Source organism: Ambystoma mexicanum, chromosome 1p (assembly GCF_040938575.1).
Source record: "Ambystoma mexicanum isolate Mex_15411 chromosome 1p, UKY_AmexF1_1, whole genome shotgun sequence".
NCBI classification, from domain to species: Eukaryota; Metazoa; Chordata; class Amphibia; order Caudata; family Ambystomatidae; genus Ambystoma; species Ambystoma mexicanum.
Genome location: NC_090921.1, coordinates 761,720,085 through 761,742,190, shown reverse-complemented (window position 1 = coordinate 761,742,190; position 22,106 = coordinate 761,720,085). Strand labels below are relative to the sequence as shown.

The 22,106-nt window shown below is 43.7% G+C and overlaps 1 protein-coding gene across 3 annotated transcripts in view; it reads left to right on the top strand.

Moving 5' to 3' along the window:
• Positions 1-22,106, top strand: part of THEM4 (thioesterase superfamily member 4) — a 781,652-nt gene that overhangs the window by 470,371 nt on the left and 289,175 nt on the right. For all 3 annotated transcript variants that reach the window (XM_069650901.1, XM_069650885.1, XM_069650891.1), the window contains one exon: positions 16,847-17,000. In XM_069650901.1, coding sequence (XP_069507002.1) covers positions 16,847-17,000 — 154 coding nt within the window. The remainder of the gene's footprint in view (positions 1-16,846; positions 17,001-22,106) is intronic.

Sequence of the window (22,106 nt, the reverse complement as noted above, 5' to 3'; positions counted from 1 at the left end):
TATAGTTGGAACTTTTGGTATGAAATGAGGGTTGGTTGCCAATACCACTGTGTCTTTGAAAAACCTCAAGTATGGAGGATCAATAACTAACGCCTGTAGTTCTGAAAGTCATCTTGCGAAGTAACAGCCACCAAAAAGGCTAATTTCCACGATAAGAATTTTAAAGATGACAACAATATAGGTTCGAAAGGCGCCTTCATTAGTCCTGCCAGTACCAGGTTGAGACTCTAGTTCGGAGGTCATTTTTTGGTTTGAAATAAGCCTTTTAGGAAATGTTTAACTAATCGATCACTAAACAGTGGTGTTGAATGTCTTTTACGAGTGAATCTCGAAATGGCTGCCAGATGAACCTTTATCGAAGAAAAAGATAAACCCCTTTCTGCTAAGTGCAGCAAGTATGCAAGAAGTTGCTCTGCCGCGATGTTCAGGGGTTCTAATCCTGGTTGATCCTTGCACCACATGCAGACTCTCCTCCATTTACATGCATACGAAGTTTATGTGGATGGAGCCCGTGCTGCTTGTAAAATTCGACGACAGTCCGATGAAATGGTCACAGCCCCAAATTCGGAGAAGTCAGGAGCCAGGCTGTCAGGCTGAGGCCGTCCGGGTCGTGATGCCAAACTGCTCCCTTGTCCTGAAGGTTCGGAATCTTCTGGAACCTCACTGGTTGCATTATCGACAGATGGAGTAGGTCAGAGAACCACGACTGTCTCGCCCAGTAACGGGCCACCAGGATCATAAGACATGGGTATTTGTGAATCCATTGTAGAATTCGTTGGATGAGTGGAAACGGAGGAAACGCATACACAAACTTGCCCATCCACGGGAAGGAGAATGTTTCCCCCAGGGAGTCGGGTTGTGGCCATCTGCTCAATTCTTGTTCTCTCTCGTCGCAAAGAGATCCAGGGAAGGATGGCCCCATTTTCTGAAAATATTCGCCAGTTGTTGGTCGTTCAACTCCCACTCGTATAATTGATTCATCTCTCTGCTGAGAGAGTACGCCTGTACATTTTTTACTCCTGGCAGGTGGTAAGCCAATATACTTATCTTCTGTTCGAGAGTCCAATGCCATATTTCTTGAGCTTCGGTCGAGAGAGTTCTGGAACAAGTACCTCCCTGCTTCCTCAGGTAGAACATTGTCGTTGTATTGTCCGTCAATATTCTTACGACCGATCCCTTTATGCATGGTAAAAATGATTTTAGGGCCCAACGTACTGCCCTCAACTCCAGTACGTTGATATGAAGGGTCGACCCTTCCAGGGACCACTGACCTTGCACTTGCAGGGACTCCAGATGGGCTCCCCATCCTGTCAGAGATGCATCCGTCACCACTGTCATCTGAAACTCATGTTCTTGCAGGGGCATCCCTCTTGTTAGATTGTCTAAGAGATGCAACCACTGAAGCGCTTGTTGCTGATAGTCAATTTGTCTGACCATAATCCCTAACTTTGGGACCATCAATCTGCCAGAAATTCTTGCATTGGTCTTGTGAAGAGGCAACAGTTGTTTACTAATGGGATACACAACGCCATGGCCCCTATTAGTGACATGTATCTTCTTACCGACACTCTGGTGTTGGCTTTCCACTCCTTTGCCTTCTGCCTGAGTTTGTGAACTCTCTCCAAGGATGGTTTTACCAGTCCTGACTGCGCCTGGAACTCTGCACCCAAAAACACCAAGTTAAGGAGGACTTCTCGAAGTTGATCACAAAGCCTAACCGCTGCAGGTGTTGATTGGTGGCTTTTAGACTTGCTTGTGCTATTATCGGCGACGACCCCCTTATCAACCAATCATCCAGATAAGGGTAAACATGATGACCTTTTCTGCGTAGCCAAGCTGCTACTGGAGCCAAGCACTTTGTGAACGTTCTGGGGGATGACTCTAGTCTGAATGGGAGTACTTTGAACTGATAGTGGGTTCGTCCGACTACGAACCTCAGAAATCTTCTGTGTCGTTGACGCATTGGTATATGAAAATATGCGTCTTGCAGGTCTAACGACGCCAGAAAATCCCCCGGCTGTATAGATCGGATAACCTCCTGAAGCGTAAGCATTTTGAACTTCAGATTTTTCAGTGTCTTGTTGAGGTCTCGGAGATCTAGAATAGGTCGCCACTTGCCATTGGGTTTTTTGACAACGAAGTAACGGGAGTAAACTCTCTGACCTCTCTTGGCCACCGGGACCAATTCTATAGCCCCTTTTTGCAGCATAAGCACCACTTCTTCTTGTAATATTTGAAGATGGGGTTGCGCCGAAAACACAGGTGGAATGTGCGGTGGCACGTTTTTGAACTGCAATGAGTGGCCTAGTTTCACTGTGTCTAACACCCAACGGTCCAATGTTATTTTCTCCCACTCGTGGACGCGGCGAGACACTCTGCCTCCCAGGACGTCCTGAAGCTCGTCATTGTTGGGTCTTTGACTGCTTGTCTTTCGTGGCCGATGAATAACCTCCTCTTCTTCTCAAAGCCTGATAGTCTCGACCTCTTCGAGTCGCTTGGGCAGCTTGCATATAGCCTTGAGAGGAGTACGATGGCCTGCCGAAACCCCGGTCCCTGGATGACACAAATCGGGAATTTCCTGATGCTCCTCGGAAGGGGCGAAAAGATCGAAAAGTTCTGCCGCTCTGTAGGGCTCCAAGAGAGCGTGCTGTGTCTGAGTCTTCTTTCATGCCTTTTAAGGCCTCGTCCACCTTCTCCCCAAACAATTGCTCCCCTTCACACGGCATATCGAGCACTTTGTACTGTACCTCTGGCCTAAAGTTTTTACACTTAAACAACGGAGTGGGTTTGAGAAGACAAGCCTGGCTTATTTGTTTGAAACCTGATTCCGCCAGGTCTACGGCAATGTTAATTGAGTGGTTTGATGCCTCTTCACCCTCACGCACCAGCAACATAGCAGATTTTCTGTGCTCATCCGGTAGATGTTCCAGGATAGGGGCTAAACATTGCCACATCTCCCTGTCGTATCCTCGTTGTCCGGGGGGGTTTTGCATTTATGCTGTGTCCTCACCTTTCTTGCAGCAGCTGCCGAGACTACCGATTCCGGGGATGGCTGTGCAGACAAACATTTTGGAGTAGACTCTGGAGCTTTAAACTTCTTTTCCAGCCTGCCTTTAACCGCAGGCTCCGAAAACGGATGGCGCATGGTTCGTAACCCTTCTTGTCAGACGTGGTCTAGAATGGGGACCGAGAATACAGACTTCCTCCTCTTCCCCATATGATCAACAAAGAAGCAGTCTTTCTTTTCCTCCTCCGGGGCCAGGCCAAACTCAATACATGCCTTGCCCATCATTGCGTGGAAGGAACCAATGTCATCCGGCGGTGATGGTTGCGCTGGACTTCTTGGAGCTTCTACCTCAGCCTCCTATTCCTATGTCGGATCTCTTGAAGGGGACGATGATATGTCCGACGAAGACTCTCCATGTTCTGACTCGGGATCTCGTAACTCTCCTTCCTCCGGGTGTGAGCGTGGAGGATCATCGCTAACCGGACGGGCTGCTGGTACCCTGGTCGTTGACTGCGAGGCCGGACCTGGTTCGTCGTCAGCCGGCATAGTAGGTACCACTGCATGTGTACCAATGTGAGGCAACTTCGCATCCAAACGGCTCAATAGAGTCTGTAATGTGGACAACATTTCCAAGGACAGCACTGCCTGGGGATTCAGTAAAGACGATGTAACTGGGATACTTCGCCCACTCGAGACCATCAACGAATTGACACCCTGTAATCACAGATCCGTTGGACCAACCACCGGGTCACAGTCATCTTCCACAGATGATATTGAGAAGGCCGCTTCCTGTTGCAACAGGGCCACCGTCGACGATGCCAACTTCTCAATCGTCGTCTGACTGAATCGTCGAAGCGAATGTAGGAAAAATCTGCGCTGATGGTAATGAAGGCGTCGACGACCGAACTCCCGTCGACGACAGCAGTGGTTGTGGTGCAGGCTCCTGAGGCGTTCCCACCTTTTTTGAGCTTGATTTATGCTTCAACGAATCTCGACTCGAGGATGACCTTTGATGGTCTCCTGAGGAGGTCTTTAACAGATCTTTCTGTCCCTTTTTGACGAGGAGGAAGAAGATGAAGCTTTTCCTTCGATGACGATTCCCTCGTAGAATTTTTCTCAGAGTAACACTTCTCCGTCGAACGTGACTTCTTCGCCGGCAGCTCTGCAGATACAGAGCGGCGGGGAGCTACCAGTGATTTAGATCTCGAGGCCGAACTATGTGTAGAGTATACCTCCGAGGAAGGGTACGCTCTCGCGCCGTCATTCAGCCACGTCACCAGATGTCTATTAGTCTTTCAGGGTCTTCTGTGAGAAGCCTTTACAAATCTCACAACTGTCCGCAGAATGATGAGGATGAAGACAATACAGGCAATCCATGTTCCCATCTCCTTCGTAAACCTTTTTCAATCCGCATGTAGCACACAGACGTAACAACGCCTTCCCAGACATTGGGAAAGAAAACAAAATCAACCTTGTAAAATAGAAGATAACACGAGGTGATGCCACTACTTTGGAGACGGTTGAAATCTGTAGGGAGCCGCAGGGGCGGGCTATTTATACCACTACGTCCTATTGGGGCAGGCGTAAGCGGCCCAAAACGACGTAGATAGGACACAGAAGTGTTGACATTTTTCCTATGGAAAACGTCTTTATAACTATACCGAGGGTTCCCAGCCTGATGATGGGGAATATTCTAAGTAAGCATGTGAATCCATGAAAGATCCAATGCTGGAGAAAGGGGAGTTGGGCAGAAAAGAAGTATGAGGTTTACAGAAAGTATGGAAGAGATTATTTGGAGACAGACGGGGGAAGGAAGAGCTTGTAAAGAAAGAGGGAAGAGTGCCACCTTCAGAGGGATGCAAGGGATACCGGCTGGGATGTAGTAAGACGAAATTGAGCGAGTAAGATCATGCCGTACAGGGGGAACAGTAAAGCAACAACAGAGAAGGACAGAGGGGAGGATACAAAAGTAACCCATAGGAGAGACCAAGACCAGGAATTCCAGAGGTCCATGTGGTTCAGAGGACAGCCTAGCAGGGGGTTGAGGTTTGAGACGGTGGCACCACATGGGTGACAGGACTGGGAGAGAAGGAAGAAGAAAGATCAGCGTGGCAGCCCCAGGAAGCGACATAGGAGGAAAAAGGGGGTGTTTAGAAGTAGGGACCAGCTTTCCATCAATCTCCACCAGTTGCAGTGAAACCTTCTGGTGAGCGACAACTGATTGAAGGCAGAGCAAAAGCCCTAGAAGGCAAAGGTCTGGCAGATCTCCCCTGTCTGCCAGAGAGTCATGGAATTGAACCGTGGCAGAGGACTGTTTTCCGGACCAAGAGAGGGCTTGAAGGGAAAGCCAACCTACCTATGGGTGCACTAGGAGAGATGGCATCCTCCTTGAGGAACCTGATGCAAGATACTCTTCTTTTGAATACTTGAGAATCTTTTGTTGAACTCTGGGATTTTGGTTGCCACAGATAGGGATATGTTTTTGACTATTCCAAGTTGCAACACTGGGCAATGACATGGAGAAACCCTTTGGTATTAATGGGGGAAGCCCAGGCCGAAAGCGTACTTTAGGGACAGATTTTTGAGCACTATTTATCCTTTTACATTGGCTCTCTGTATCACCCTGACACTTAGTATTTGGTTGGACGTTATCTGGACACTTTCATTTTACAAATGGAGAAGAATCCGACCACAGTGTATTTTCTGCACAATTTAAAATAAAGCACATATAAAATGTATCTGTTGTTGTCTATCTCTCTTTCTAAGAACATGAGTGACGAGCTGGTGAGATGCAGTATGCCTTGACTCATAGAGCGAAAGATGTTTCCACTTTCTTACTTTAAAAAAAATAACTCCTAACCACCTATGAAGTCTGGGGCTCAAGAGATAAGCTTGAATCAATCAGAATCCTGAATGTTTTAACAAAACATCACATAAACTGTGCATAAAACATGTTAACAGATTGACATTTTAGAGGTCCGAAAGTACCTTCATGCTATCAGCAGAAGAGTATACAGACGAGGAAAGACGCCTTGAAAGTTTAGTTTGGTAAAGTTCAACATTTGCATTAAAAACGGACTAACGTATGCACCATAACCTAAACAGCTGATCCAACTCTACCAGATAGCGTTTTACAGATGAAAAAATAGTACCTCACTATTAGCATAGTATACCTATGAGTAAAAACACATTAAAAGTGTGATTCAGAAAAGTTAAATCTTGAATGGCAAGCTGTGTAAAGTAATAAAACATAATATAAACAGGGTATAAACCAATCAGGACGGACACCTTAATTATGTGAACTTCACATAATTAACAAGGTAGAGTTATTTAAATATCAACTTCTTCTAAATGGGTCAGACAAACTATGTTCTTATGACATGTAATGAGTTTGATGTGGAGTCCGAAAATGCCAACCAAATTCACATCACATATTGGGGGGATGTAAATCAGGAGGTCAAAGTGGGTGGGAACTAAAGGGTACGATGTTCCTTACAGTTTTCGGAAATCTGTGATCGTTCCCTTACTTTATTTAACCCATAGCACCGTTCCAGGATGGCAGTGACTGATTTATGTATTAAGTAACTTCACCCCTACTAGGGATTTGAACCTGGGTCCGTGCAGTTATCACTTCAATGGCACACCATGCTGAGCTATCTTGCAGGTGCTGGGTTTCTCTTGTTCCTTTGTATAGACTGTCTGGGACGTAGAACTAATTGTTAAGCAGTCAAAAAGCCCTGTTCTCACTATGTGCCTTCTGCAGTTAATCATGGATTGCTGCAGACACAGTGTCTGTACAGGTATTGAGCAGGGGTCTGTGGCTTTTGCTATAGGCATGTCCCTTTAAAGGCGGGACCTGTGGGTGATTGGAAGGGGGAGGCTGCTTAAAGCTGCATGCTGTGGGGGACAATTACCAACTAATGGTTGTTATTGGATTGCTGCATTTTCTTTTGTTGTGCTCTCGTCTGTCTTACTATCTTAATAGTATTGTAAACACAGAAGTGCAGGGTGCAGTGGAGAAAAGGAAGGTATGGTGTTTACATTGTTCGAGGGGTTAAGTATGGGAGCAGGGGTGGCTGGTGTGGGTGGTTGGGCAGGAGAACATAGTTTATTTTTTTATTTTTTTTTTACACTTCGACCACTGTGTAAATCAGACAAATACATGAAATCACATCACTTATCAAGTTCTTAAATGTACTCTATTGTCTAGACCTTTCCTTGTTACTGCTGCACAGTCCTATATGTCCTAAACACTAATATTTTAGGCAAGAACCATTGTCTTAATTGTTTTTAAAAATGTACCAGTGGGGTAGTTTCTCTGATTACTTGTACTAATAGATATGGCTTGGTTTTGTATGTTAAATTATCAGAGGCTGGCCCAAAAGTGTGGTTAAACAGCTCTTAAAAAAGATAGAAATAATCATAGCAAGCCCTTCTAGAACAGAATAAGACATCAAATTCATTTAATCAAATTATCGTGGTTAACATCTTCTCAGACCTTTCTTTTAGAACAAAAGAGATTTTGTTAATCACTGGAAGATGGTGCAGAATGGTCCATACCAACATGACCGCCCCATGTTTGTCTATAAAAAGAATAAAAACATCCAAAACCTTTTGGTTCATGCCGACATTAGGAGTAAAATTATCAAAAAACTATTTACTATTTCAGAAATGTTGGGCAGTAAGGGCCTCTATCCCTTTGGCTCATATGTTAATTGTTGATCTCGAATTGTAATATACATGTGTGTGCATGCCAAAAAAGATACATTGGCTATAAACTGGATACGCTGTATGCCCCGTTTTTTTGCATAAAGATTTCAGGTCCATGAGGCACCATTTGCCAAATGTAAAATGTCAAACCTTCCATTATTGTTTCCACAAATCTGTTATAATGGTGGTTACATTCTTTCACATCCTTGGCTGTAATACTCCTATGTTCTATTTTTAATTTTTTGTTCTTGGGATATACTTTAGGCTTGTGTTCAAATAGAATTAACCGTCTAGTTGTTTCCACTCACATAAGATGGCTGTCACCTATGTTTCAGTTATTTAGGTAGACGAGATGCAGCAGCATCTTTTCCATTCCGAATTTTAGGTGACAGTGATCAGATGAGACTACCACTACCCAAGTTCCTAGGGAAAAAGGCTGTGACTCTACAATTGCACAAACGAATTCATCATACAGGCTGCTGCAGGACTACCTATCCGGATGGAGAACCAATTGAAGTAACAAAACTGCTACTATGCAGGTTGTCCACAATGCGCTGCACATCATGGACAAAGGGGATTCATGTCTCGTGGTCCTACGCAAACTCTCTACAGCATTCAACACCATAGACCACACAACACTGCCCACACTTCTGCAACAATTCTTGTTGTTCAATATCCTCATCATACTACACAGGATGTAATTTTAACATGATGTCGACACGCAGCGCTTCGGCCTTCCCATACAAGATTCACCAATCCATTGCAATCTCTATAAAAAGAATCATATTTTATTCAAAAACAGATGTTTCTGAATACGGTCTCTATCGAAAGAGTGGAGTATCTAGAAGAGTAAGTCATGTGACTGCTCTCTAAAGCATTTATAGTGTATATATTAGTGAAACAGGAGGAGGGAGTAGTCTGTGGTTTTTTGTATTTCTTTGATGTACCTCTCGCCACTATACCGCTAGCCCCCCAGTTACAAAACAATTGGGGATTGACCAGTTGTATATACAGATGCCACTGCAAGTCAAGACTTTGCACTTCTGGCATGCAGGGAAAGCTCCTTAGGGAGGGTATTATTAACACCCTAGTACACTTCGGTCTAAGCCTTCTGAGGTGTTTCCCCTTAGCCACCATGGCTGAAATGCTAGCAAATAAAAGCCTTTTCAGGAATGGATCCACTTGCAACATCTATGAGGTGGATAAGCATAACAGTGCTTGTAATGTTTGTGTCATGATCATGACATGGGATCATGTTCCATTTACCAATCTTTAGAAGACCCTAAGAGTTCGCCATAGTAGATTGGTGGCCAAGGATCGATGGGTGGACCATTGCCTCAGACACTCTCTCTATCAGAAGCTCGGCTTGTGGTCGCTTAAGCAAACCCTTGTTAAGGGCCTGTTTGTCACAGAGGGTGAGATTGCAGGCAGAAACCGACCCAGAGAGGAGATCGTGCCCAGGACACTTATAAGCCCTCCTTTCCAGTGAAATCACCATCTTCCGTCCTAAAATGTCACCAGTTGGTGGAACTGCCATCTGGGGGGGCGCGATGTCCACGAGTCACACAGCATACACAGAGCGTTCATCGACGACTACAAGACTAAATCATCTTAGTCACCATTGATGGCATAAGAGTCTATCACACCGTTGACGACTGCTTTGTAAATTACCTCGTTGACAACCACCCCAGTGGCTGCTCTTGGTTCGGCGTTGATCAGAGGCCCTTCAAAATCCACTCCTTTGATGACCCAGTCTGCAACCCCTTTAATGACTCAATCAATGATGCCCACGAAGAGTACTTATATACTACCCATGCAACCACATCTGCCACATTTTCAGTTCCCTCTCCATCCACAAGCGTTCAGCAACAGCAGGGTGTGCTTACTCTACGGACATATGTCCCACATTATTTCAGAAACAGCTGCCATTCCTCCGAAGGGCATTATGCAGCATTAAGTTGATAAAACTTTGAATGCCCAGGCGTGCTTTCAGAGGAATAGAAGGAGCTATGTGAGGGGAAGCTACCGTCTGAGCCTCTTCAACTCCCCAGCCCCACCTCAGCTCTCAGTCCATCCAGAAATGCCTAAGCAACCACCTCGTTCACCTCCTCCAGCGTCACACTACCTGTCAGTGGACAGTCTGCATTTGTTGAAATCCCTTATCATGGAGCTGCACAGTAGAGTTCCTGATTTTCTAGGAGGTGTGACGAATCCAGGAAATGTCTCTTCTGACGTTAGGGAAGTGAGCTCGCCCTGAAAGACCCTCTGGGGGTTTGGGTAAGCAGGGCCTCACTGAGAAGTACTCCCATTTGGGGATGAGTAATCCTGGGGTAGACTAAGACACCTTATGACATCTGCACTCTCTGCCTATATGGGGACCACATCAGTTGTAAAGGTGATAAAGTATTTCGATTTGTCTAAGACCCATGCTGTGCCCACTTCAGTCTTAATACGAAATAATCCATAGCACCTTACTTACGTTGGAGGAGGAGATTCCCTGCCGAAGGCAGAGGATGAGCAAGCAAAATGGGGTCTGCCACTGGAGTGTGGAACGCAGGGAGCCTAGATCCGAGACCACACAGACAACATGGTGGGCCCGTAGTCCGCAGAACTTCGCTGAGTCCAGGAATGCCAGTGGTGAAAGCTCTGATACCCCGGGGCTGAGAAAACAAAAGATCCTGGAACTCCAGCGAGGCCCTGAGAAACCCATCACAACGAGAGGCAGGTGGAGATGAACCCGTGCCCCAGGCATCGCCGACCCACCCTGGCGGAGGTGCCACGAGGAAACAAGTACACGGAGCGTGCAGAAAGAAGCAAAACGGGCAGAGTGCTACGAGCAGGGAATCCAAACCCTGAATCCTTTACGGGCTAAAGAGCCCGAGAACATTCTAAAACAGGACAGAGGACTCATGAGTGATACAGAAGAAACCCACAGTAGAGAAAGTCAAGTGAATCATATTGGCAAGTCCTGAGAGGAGAAAGGGACGCAAACCCTGATTTGAAGCTGCAAAGGCTAGAGATCTTGCAAATAGCCTACAACAGAGCTGAGGGGTCCTGAGAGACATAAGATTTGATAATACTGAAAGTCAAGAGAACATTGATTTACAAGTGTAACATCCACGCTACCCAGGAGTGGGAAGATTCGAGGGAGTAAGTTTGGCAACAGAATACGACAGTCTTGGGGATAGATAAGTCGAAAGCTATGGGAGCTTTGGTGAGAAGGAACAAAGATTGAGTACTTTTTTCTGAGTTGAACATTTATTTTAATCAGATTTTCTTTGTGAGAACTGTTGTGAAAACCCTAGCCAGGAACTCTGTCCTGGGAGGAACATTTACGTTGAAGATGGCCTGAGCAAAGAAGGTCAGCTAGGAAGTGTTGACAAACCTGGTTTGATGCCTCCAGGTTTAGCATGCTTTATAAATCCACAAATGAATAAACAAATCCCAGAGTGAAAACCCATTTCTTTGTTTTGCTTCTTTTTATCTAGTGGACGGACCAGGTAGTAGGTCAGGTTAGTACAAAGGACTGTTTTTGCTTATTCTATCTGACATTCTGACAAGCACCTTATTTTTAATTTCTTAGGGAGGGTATCCCCTTTTAGCCACAGGGGAATAGAGGGGTTTTCTTTTATTTGAATATAGTCAAGTTGAATCATGTCCTCTGGTCCGAGTCTTGCTTCTGGTTCGCCACAGAGGTCAGAAGTTGAACAGGGTGCACCACCACAGTGTCCAGAAGAACCACTAAAGTCAGAGAGACCCTTCCAGCCAAGACCAGCATCTCATTGCATGCCTGGGAGGTCGCGATCACACACACTGACAAAGGCAGCGACAACGCGCTCCAACATGACTTCGAAGGCAGCCAAGCCCAGAATCCATGCTCCCACGAGGTGGTGAGGAAGAGGTCATCCAACCTCTCTTCCCCATGCACAATTTCCCCTGACTATGAGTGGAAACGGCTGGATGCATTTGGCAAATGAGTAATTACTACAGCAGTGACCTCTATCAAAGCTGCAAATTCCATGGCCAATATTGCGTGTTATGACAAGTGGCTATCGTAGAAGTCGGGACCACTCTTGGAGTTTGACAGATGATCAAAGGCAAGAAGCCCTGTTGCTTCTCAAAGAAGGGGACGCTGTGTCCGATCAGGCAATCTTAATAGCAGTGGACATTGCTGACACTGGATTCAGGCAGATGGGCAACAGAGCAGTGCTTTGCTGCCAGTTTAGGCTAAAGGCCACTAATTTCAGGCCTGATGCCCAGAACAAGGGGCTCAATGCGCCATTTTGACAGGGAGGGCCTAATTGGCAAAATAAAAAAGGGGACTCTTATAGGAATTAAAACTGACATTGAGAGAGTGCATCCCTGGGCACTCTCCAGTATCACAAGCAGTATCAGTCCTTTCGTTCCAGACAGCGTTTTTGCAGAACCAGCAGATATTTCATTAATCCTACCACTCTCATTCCTACAAGGGCACCTCTTACTCCATGGGGAGCACTACAAGGCCAGGTCCCAGTCTTACCACGTAGGCAGCATACTGTAGGGTGCTTCACACCTAAGGGACCAGTCAACCAAAGAGGCCTGTCTTCTGCCAGTCTCCTCCTCTCTTCCACACCCCAGCGGGGTGCGCACCTCACAACATATCTCCCTCAATGGAGATGTATTACAACAGTCAAGTGGGTCTCTCTGTAATGTCCTACGGTTATAGTCTGGAATTTGTTTGCAGGCTACTAGTCTCATAAACGGAAAAACTATCTAGATGTTCTACTACAGGAAGTCAAGGCACTCCTGACTTTACATATGATGATATTCTAGAGCTGATTCTAATACTTAAAACCACCCCAGGCTGCGGGGCCCTGACAGGTAATCTAATGTTACCCTGAAAGGAAATCCCAAATTCTGGGCAACTATACTCTGACATTTTTAAGGACATCATTCAAACAGCCTATATACCATTGTCCTGGAAGACTTTGTTCATTGTACCTATTTTCAAGAAGGGTAACAGATTAGAGCCTGATAATTATCACTCCATTGCCCTTTTGTATGTGGTCAGTAAGTCTTTTGCCTCTATAATCCTTTCTAGACTAAATAACTGGACCCTTCTACTTGATCGTTGTGAGAAATGTCAATATGGCTTTCACAAAGGAGTCGGAACCCAGTTAAATGGCATCCTGCTCTCCCTATTCCAACGAGAAACTACACAGAACAAATGGCCCACATACTTAACTTTCATCGATTTGTCCACCGCTTTCGACAAAGTCCATCAGAGGACACTTCGGGCAAGCTGAAGGAGTAGGGCCTACCTCACTCTCCTCTGGACATTTTCATGCAACTACATTCAGATAACCAGATCAGAGTTAGGTTAGATGTCTCAGAAAAAATGTCTGACCCTGTGAAAACATTCAGAGGTCTCCGCCAATGTTGTGTCTTCGCTCCTAGTCTTTTTAATCTTTACCTGTTAGACATGGGCAACAAATTAAAGGAAGCAAAAGCCTTCCCTCCTAAGTTATGCCCGATGCCAGTCCATTATTTGACCTATGCGGATGATCTTGTCATTCTTGACAGAACCAAGATTGGACTGCAACATAGTATGAATGCTCTGCAGGACTACATTATGGATAATGATCTTCAAATCATTTGTAATACGTCGAAAATCCTAATCTTTGACAATGTACGCAGAGAGACATTGTTTACATGCTCCCTTGCAGGGGCTAAATTGGAAAAAGTTGATGACAAGTTGATTTACTTGGGTTTTATGTTTTATAAACAAACCTGCTGCGATTCATACATTCGCTAGACTACATTCCAATTGTATGTTTGCAGCCCAGATGAGGAAAATGTATTGACGGTTTGAACGTTCCCAGTTTTAACTTATTACAAAATGAAGGTTATCAATTATCTATTACATGGATCAGAGATCCTCCAAATTTGAGACAAACAGTTTTGGTCACAACTGGAGGGGGTAATTTGGAGGACATTAGCCTTACCTAATTGTTTGCCACATCAGTCTTACAATATGAGCTGGGTTTTTTGTCATTCGCCTCGAATGTCACATGAAAAACCTTGATGTTGTATTGGAAAGTTATTGACCCACCAGTCAAAACCTTTCTGACCTAAAGTCTCAAATGGAAGGAGTCAAACCTCAAGCACTATAGAAACAGAAAATAGGTGATGGGTGGAGGTCCAAGCTCTTTCCATTATCGGGTGCTACGACAAATAGTGGAAAAGATTTGCCATCGGGGGCGGTGGGACCAATGCATCAATTCTCTCACGTGCCATGCCAAGCTTCTCAGTTGCTGCGATACTTGCTCGACCTGGCTAAAAGCAGATAACCCATTCCTGAGGGTTATGTGAGTCTACCTTGCAGCTATTTCTTGGGACATCCGAACGCCAGGCTTAATGTCCTTGTTGTCTGCAAGGTTGATGAATATGTTCATGAGTGTTTCTGCCGGTGCACAAGGTCGCTCTCTTATGTGAACTCCATACATTCTTCAGCCGGTTAATGTGCCCGCCTTTCGATAACATTCACTCAGCAGACGTCAATTTTGTCATCTGGAAATCAGCATTCTTATTTGCAAGCACCTCAGCAAGGATCTGCTCAAGAACCTTCCCTCGTGCTCCACAAGGACAAAGATATTCTCTCAACTAATCGTACGTTTATGCCCTAAATTCCTTCCTCTTTCACCTCAATGAGCCGGTGGTGCGTCCGACTTTCTTCAATAAAAGAACTTTTTTGGCTGACCGGTCTCTGCATTATTTGGATGTAAGAAGAATGCTTAATACTAATTACAGCTCACTAGGCCAAGCCAGTCAACCAACTGTTTGATGTGTTTCGCCCTTCTGACACTGGGAAAGAGGTCTCTGAAGCTGGCATTGCACAGTGGCTCTCAGCCTGCATTGCTGCCACTCAATGGCGGCAAGACAGCTCCATGGCAAGCTGAATGCACACTCCACAGGGGCACTTTCTTCTAAATCTTCCTTTGTGGCGAGGGTGCAGATCGGTGACATCTGCATTACAGCCACGTGGAGAGCCCAACATAACTTTTTGAGGTTCTACTGCATGACAGGAACACATCATAGGAGTCTGGTCAGACAGGCAGTCCCACACAATGGGTCTCATCACGAGTTGGGCGGTAGCCCTTAAATGCGGCAGTAACGCTATTACCGCCACATTTAAGGGTCTGCCCAATCATGAGTCTTGCAGCGTTTAACCCCAGGTCAAAGCTGGGGTTAAATGCGCCAACTTAACATCCATTTTCTGGCGCTCATAGCGCGTGCTAATTATACCGAAAATGCCCCAATGGACCCAATGGGGAATACCCATTACCGCCCAACCCTTGAACCGGCGCTAATAGCTCTGGACCAGTTGGTGGTAATGCTATTAGCCCGGGCGGTATCCCGGCAGTAATACCTCTGGGAATACCGCCCAGTTTGTGATGAGGCCCAATGTGTTAGTGTGATGTGAGCCTCTTTTAGTTCCTTGTCCCTGTCTAGTGATGTATTTCTAACTGTTTTGCAATCAATTCAACAGCTTTTAAATTTATAAAAAGATCAAATGCAGGAGAAGGAACTAGGTTTCATAGGTTCATATTTGACCCTCCCCCTGACCGGTCATTTGCTCAACGTTTTGTATTTCCTATGTGCTAAAGTAATCTTAATAGGACCTCCAGGGAAATGGTTGAGTAAAAGAGTACCTATTGGCTGCAGAGCAAATGAACCAAATTACTCATCACTTAAGTGTACATAGTTCTTTGTTTCTACAATGCACAATGATATTTATGTACTGATGATTCCCAGCCTGATGACAGGGAATGTTCAACTACATGTGAATCAATGTAAGATACTAATGCTGGAGAACTGTAGTTACACGTAAGTACATTTTTCCTTTCTTAACATGATGGTGAGATAGCTCATAACGGCATTACCCAATGTTATCAAATATTATTGATCGAATGGTACATTTGACTGAATTCGGCCAGTACCATTCGATCGATTTTGATTCGATCAAGTTGGGTAAAAAATACAGAACATGGGTTGCTGGGGTGTCCCCCGATCTCCATGTTCGGTATTTTTGGCCTTGGGGGATGGGGGGGTTGCAGCAGTGTCCCCGCTTCAAGAAGATTGGAGGCGGGGGACAAAAGAAAAAGAAATGGGTCGGGAGAGGCAGCGGACAGAGAAAAGGTAAGTGCGGGTGTGTGGGGGGATGAATTAGGGGGTTTGGGGGACATAGATTTGGTGAGTTTGGCCACAGTAAAATTGTATACGTAGCGAAATTGACTACGGTCAATTCCGACGCGTACAATTCTGCCACTGTCAAACAACCCAGATCCCTCATAACAACGGGTTCATCCTGTGGACAACTAATATGTTATGTATAAGGTATTAGAAATAACACGACTTTAATTAGACTATTCCCAAGCTAATTTTGCAAGTTCAAGATCCAAAACCTCCACCTCTAGTAGCGCCTGGGGAGCATATTTTGTGTGCCACGTTAGCATAAAGAACTGAAGTAGAAGGCTTTAAAAACAAAATATGATTTTTTACCCCCAATGTTTTGTACAAAATGACACCCCGCCGGATGGATTTTCGGATCCTCTCCTGATTTTGAACATTCATCCTCATCATTCCCCACTCTGGCCCTCCTTCAGGCCCATTTGCTTTGTTCCTGTGGGACCACATATTGTAAATTCTTAAGGGTTGTGGTAAAGGTGAGTAATTTGCAGTTCTATTTACTTTTGTGAATTATGTGGATTTCACTCATGTAAAATTTGCAAATCTAAAATGAATGTTAATGTCTGGAGAGGAAGCTTTCGTTTTTTTTTTTTTGATTTTCATTCCTTGTCCTCTTGAAATTATGGCTTCCTGTTCAGTGCAGAATTGTTATGGTTAAGAATTTGGATCAGGCTGCCATGCCGTTGTTTTACTAAATTGTAATCAAAATTCCAAACCTGTAACTATGGTACAGTTCTCAAAATCGTAGTGCAATTTTGTGAATCAATCCATGGAGAATTCTTTAAACTTTTTAGAAACCCAGAGGATTCTTAAAGTACCCCAACTGCCATAAGGAATAATGACTAGCAGCTTTTGTTGATGTCTTAAGTTCATAACAATGATCTCCCTTTCTACACCCAGATTTTGAGCCCAGCAGCCCACGTAGCACACGCCTCTTCACCAGGAACTTGGATGTGGAAGGGGCCGGCATGGAGTATGCCATGTTTATGAACCTCGAAGACAAAAGAGTGATCTGCCTGTTCCAGCCGGGTCCATATGTGGAAGGCGCTCCCGGGTGAGGCGAGCTTATTGATTCTGTGCTATGTGTCCTGGTGCATTAATACACACTGCTTAATTTGTTGAGTTCATTGACAATGTGTTACACTTAAGGGCGCTCAGAAAGCTCCCCTTTGATCCACATATGATAACATCTCAATAGGGATAGTGCAATCTTTGCTTATCATCTTGCAGCTTAATGTTCAGCATCTCTTTTATTAATTTCTTTTAAACTCTGTTCATAATCTAGGTTTTTGCTTATGCTGTATTTGTCAGGAAGGGCGTGCCAGAAAGTGGCATTTGATGGACACAACACCATTGTATTCTAGTCATGTTATGAGAGATATAAGGATAAAATGAAAGAGTAAGGATATGTGAGGAGGACTCTTTGGTTCTCTAATGACCAGAGGACCTGGGGCGGTGAGATTTTGAGTTTGTTTTGAAAGACGTATTCCCAAGATGTACTAATGAAGCAATAGCCTATTTCTTGTTTCCCTTGACGCTGCTTAATAAGGGTTGGAAGCTGTCTGTCACCATTCCTTGTCCATTTTCCATTCAGGTTATTCACAGCACAGACCCTGTGCCTGACATACCACATATAGGGTTCGTCAGGTGATGAAAGCTGGAGTTGGACACACTTGTCATTTTGCCCCAGAATTTGCTGACTACCTTGCGAGTAGAAGCCAGCTGGGGAGACTTGAGTCAGAAGACTCACTGTTTGTGAGTAGAGAAGAACCGCAGAGATAGCAGGGTTGCAAGACTTGGGATTTCAAACTAGAAGCACTGGATTAAGAAAGAATGACTTAAAAAGACTGATGCCCCTTTGCTTCATTTATTATCATGCACACCCTTCTGGATATCCTACAGCTGCTACATGGTAGTTAAAAACAAGAATCGCACTGCTTATAATGTTACAGTTAGGTGTGCAATAATATAATATGCATATGCAAATTACCTCCCAGAGAAACACTCGCACTTACTCATCACTCATTTGTAGGACAAACCCCTTTGCTTCCATGGCTCCCTTTTCAGCAAATCTTTGCGGTGATTGCTTGGCTGTGATCTGATTATTGTCCTTGCGATGATTCCATGCTTGATTCTGATACATATCCTTTTAATGTTTGTCATGCTTTCTTCTGGTGCTGTTGCTTGTCTGGATTCTGGTGCTTGCCCATTGGCCTGTTTCTTGACTTTATTACAGTGCTTGTAAGTAGGCTGATTGCTTTGTTGAATTTGGGTGCCTATCCAAATAATGACTGGTTGGCTTGTTGAGGCATGCATGCAGCAGAAATGTTACCAGTCTGGGGACACTCACTCAGAGAAAAGCACAGCAGTTTAGGTACATGGATCATCAAACTCAAACATGAAATGTTAACTACATGCTCGATAACGCAAAATGTTGGTATGAAGGAATCACAGTTTTAAGAGATCTCTACAAATGTATTGAGTTTGCAGTAAAATATAGATGGGCATGAGTTTTCTCTGATAGGTCTTGAAGCATAGCATCACATTAGAGAAGAGCGAGATAATGAAGACTTAAGCTGTCCTCAGAGGTTTGCAGAGACTGTGAATGTGTGTGACATGCGAGCACTAAAAGGAGTGCTTGAGAAGAGATATGGCACTAAATCCTTAAAGGTAGTGCTTTAGAAGAGGCATTGTGTCCCTAAAAGGAGTTCTTGCGAACAGGTGCTTAGCCCCTAAAACCATCACTTGAGAAGAGGCGCTGTCTCCCCTAAAGCGATGCTTAGCAGGGATGATGAGTCCCTGAAAGGATTGCTTGAGAAGAGAAGCTGAATCCTTGAAAGGAGCAGTGCTTGAGACGCGTCACTAATTCCCTGTAGAGAGAAACGAATTCTGGTGTTAGCTATTACGGAAGAAATTAACTATCCATCGATTCAAATAGAGATGGAAAATAAGACTAGTGTTTAGAAAATCCTGCTTGAACTGTGGTATACAAGTACCAGGCATGAAGACTGATACAGATCCAGAATGCACAGAGAAGCCAACCAGAGACATTTTAGTCAAGAGGTCTGTGATACAAAATCCTGAAATATGTTTGCAGCCTATCTCAGAAACAGACTCGGATCATAGAGAAAATGTAATTTTAAGCAAATTGAAGTCCTAGAGAAATAAATATGAACTTCAAGATGGTTGCACTTTTTTAAATAAAATTTAGGTAACGTATTTACAGGTCGTTTTCAGTAGTTCTTTTACCAAACCGCCACAACCCCATGTATTTGTCTCTCTAAGCATATTCAAAGGCTGCACAATGGGCAGAAAACTGCAGTCCAATTACTGGGTGCATTACAAGTTTCTTACCATAATTTGGCTCTTGTCTCATTGGAATGAATATTTTTAGTTTATTATAGCACAATCCCACCTGTGAAACGTCTCTGCTGCACAAGGAATCTGGACAGAACTCTCCCCTCCCCCCAAAATCAACACATGATTCTTGTTGGAACGTTGCATGTGGTTACATCAAGGTGGGGAGCACTATGGGTGGTGTCCCAAATGTTGTGAAAACCGACTGACTCACATTGAAATAAAATGTCTGTTGCACCCAGAGCCCATGTGACTGGACGGATTTGCGCTAAATTTGCATGAGGAGCTGCTGCCTGATGTTTACTTTATAATTTTTAAAGCGCTCACACAGCCCACGGGCATCGAGGCGCTGTTACATTAATTGTTTGTTGTTTTAGTTTGCGTGATTTTTTATTTTTAAGCGCAGACTCAGGGATCGAACCTGTGTTGCTTCGTGTCGTCTTGCTTCCGAGGCGCGCACGTTGCCGCTGAGCTATCCTCCCGGGACTTTAATCTGTCCAGTGGTTTCCTTAAAAATTGGCAAAAGTTAGATAAAGACATTGGTGATATCTCGGTTCGCGAAATCACTTCCTGATTCGGTGTCCGCAAAAGCATTTGGACCAATCAGGGAGGCCTACATTTTTTGTGACAACGAGGAAAGAACTGCTTGGTCAATCCAGAAATGCAAGGAATGTCAAATTATTTAGAAATGGGTGTCATGCTCGTTCGCAGACAGGATTGCCACCAATATGTTTCTCTCTAGCCCAGAAGAGACCCTTTTTTGGATACGTTCTGGGTACTCACCTGATTTCAGCGCCTTTGCACCCTGATACCACGAGATCCTAAAAGGTATTTTCTTAGGGAAAGACAAAGTTGGGAGACGTCCTAGAAGATGTATTTTATCATCCAAAATGCACTTGACAAATAATATCTGTCTCTATAATTAAATTACTTTTTTACTTTTTTTTCTTTATTTGTTTTGGTTTATTATAAACCTTTACAAAAAAAATATTAAAAGAAAGAACAAGTTGCATTAAATACTGGTTACAAGAATTATAAAACATACGTAGTTTGTTACATGTTTAACAGGAGCTTGGCTATGCTGGTCAGGTCTAACATGGCGACATATTTCTTCTGATGAATAGGTGATAATGAGTTTTTCTCCCTAATGAATTTCACCTTTGGTCGCTTCCCGTTGGGTAGTGGTTAAGACAAGTGAAAACCACATGTAAAGTGTTTAAGGCAAAAAGGAAAAATCCCAGTTTTGAGACTGCGCCCAATTTTTAAAACATTATTTATTAATTGAATGCCCGTTCTGGAGACTTGGCGGTTACGCGATCATACGCGAGAATAGTTCCTAGGGATCGAACCCGAGATTGGATGAGTGCTTACCATTTGCTTTAACCTATTAAGGGAAAATAAGCCTTGATTTGAAAGGTCCTTAAAGGACAGAAACACGTGTCATCCTAAAGGGCATTCAATTAATAAATAATGTTTTAAAAATTGGACGCAGTCTCAAAACTGGGATTTTTCCTTTTTGCCTTAAGTAGTTTGTTACATGTTTCAATGAAATACAAGGAAAATATCTAACGAACGATTTTCAAAGAGCACTACTAATTCAGAAGAAGGAGTCAAAATCATGACATACTAAAACAACAGATTAAAACACAAACAGCATCAGAACAGAAAACAAAGACAAAGCACACAAATCAATAACTAGTGTAAATCACAGACATTTCTCAAAAAAGAGATTACACGTATAGTTAGATTTGCAGTGTTATCATGTAACATTCTGTTCCAAATAAAATCTCTATTTACATTTTGAGTAGAGCGCACATATTGCACAAAGTATTTGAGCCTATGCATTTTCAGTGCCGGGCAGACAAGCAGAATATGTTGTAATGATTCCACTACCCCCTCAATTTTGCAGAATCTGCACCATGACCAGTCAGCAGTATTACAATTTCTAATACCCATAATTTGATTGGTTAGGATCACATTGAATCGAAAACGCATGAAGTCATTACGAACACGCTTACTAGGATATTTCATTAGATACCTTTCCATGTCAGGGTACCATTTCCATGTTGAACATGCATGTTTGTACAAATTACACTCTAGGATTCTATTTCTAGTTTTATGCCAATTAAAACCATTGAGCCTTTCTTTAATCTTTCTGGGTTTGTTAAGTAAAGAAGTGACAAACATACCTAACTCTCCCAGACATTTAAGCGTCTCTGCATTTAGGTTATGTATAAAGGATTTGGAGAGGTCACTACCAGCACATGCATACACATTTAAGCGTCTCTGCATTTAGATTATGTATAAAGGATTTGGTGAGATCACTAGCAGCACATGCATACAAGTCGCCCTCAACCGCGATTTTACATTTTCTCCACAAACACATTATTTTCCAGGATACATGCATTGACCAGGACTGTAGACCAAATTCATATTTTATCAATTCCAGGGAATACATTTTGGTAAGAAAAAGAGCACCGACCTCCAAATATTACTTTCTAAGTCTTTCACAAATTCCTTCAATTCAATTGAGGACAATTCAATGCCATACATCAATCGTGTTATTACATTTTTGAGATAGAATTCCTTAAGAGGTACCATGGATCATTTCCCATATTTGGACTCGATGGCATGCATTTGCCTGATGGCCATTTCTGCTTTTGACTTAAGCTGAGTCTTGATCAGGGTGGTACCACCAGCCCCTGAAAAGTAATAGCCCAAATATTTCAGAGCAGGTTGTGTTTTTATCTTTTTGTTACCACACTGCCATGAAAAGGCACTTTTTCTCTTGTTAGGACTACCA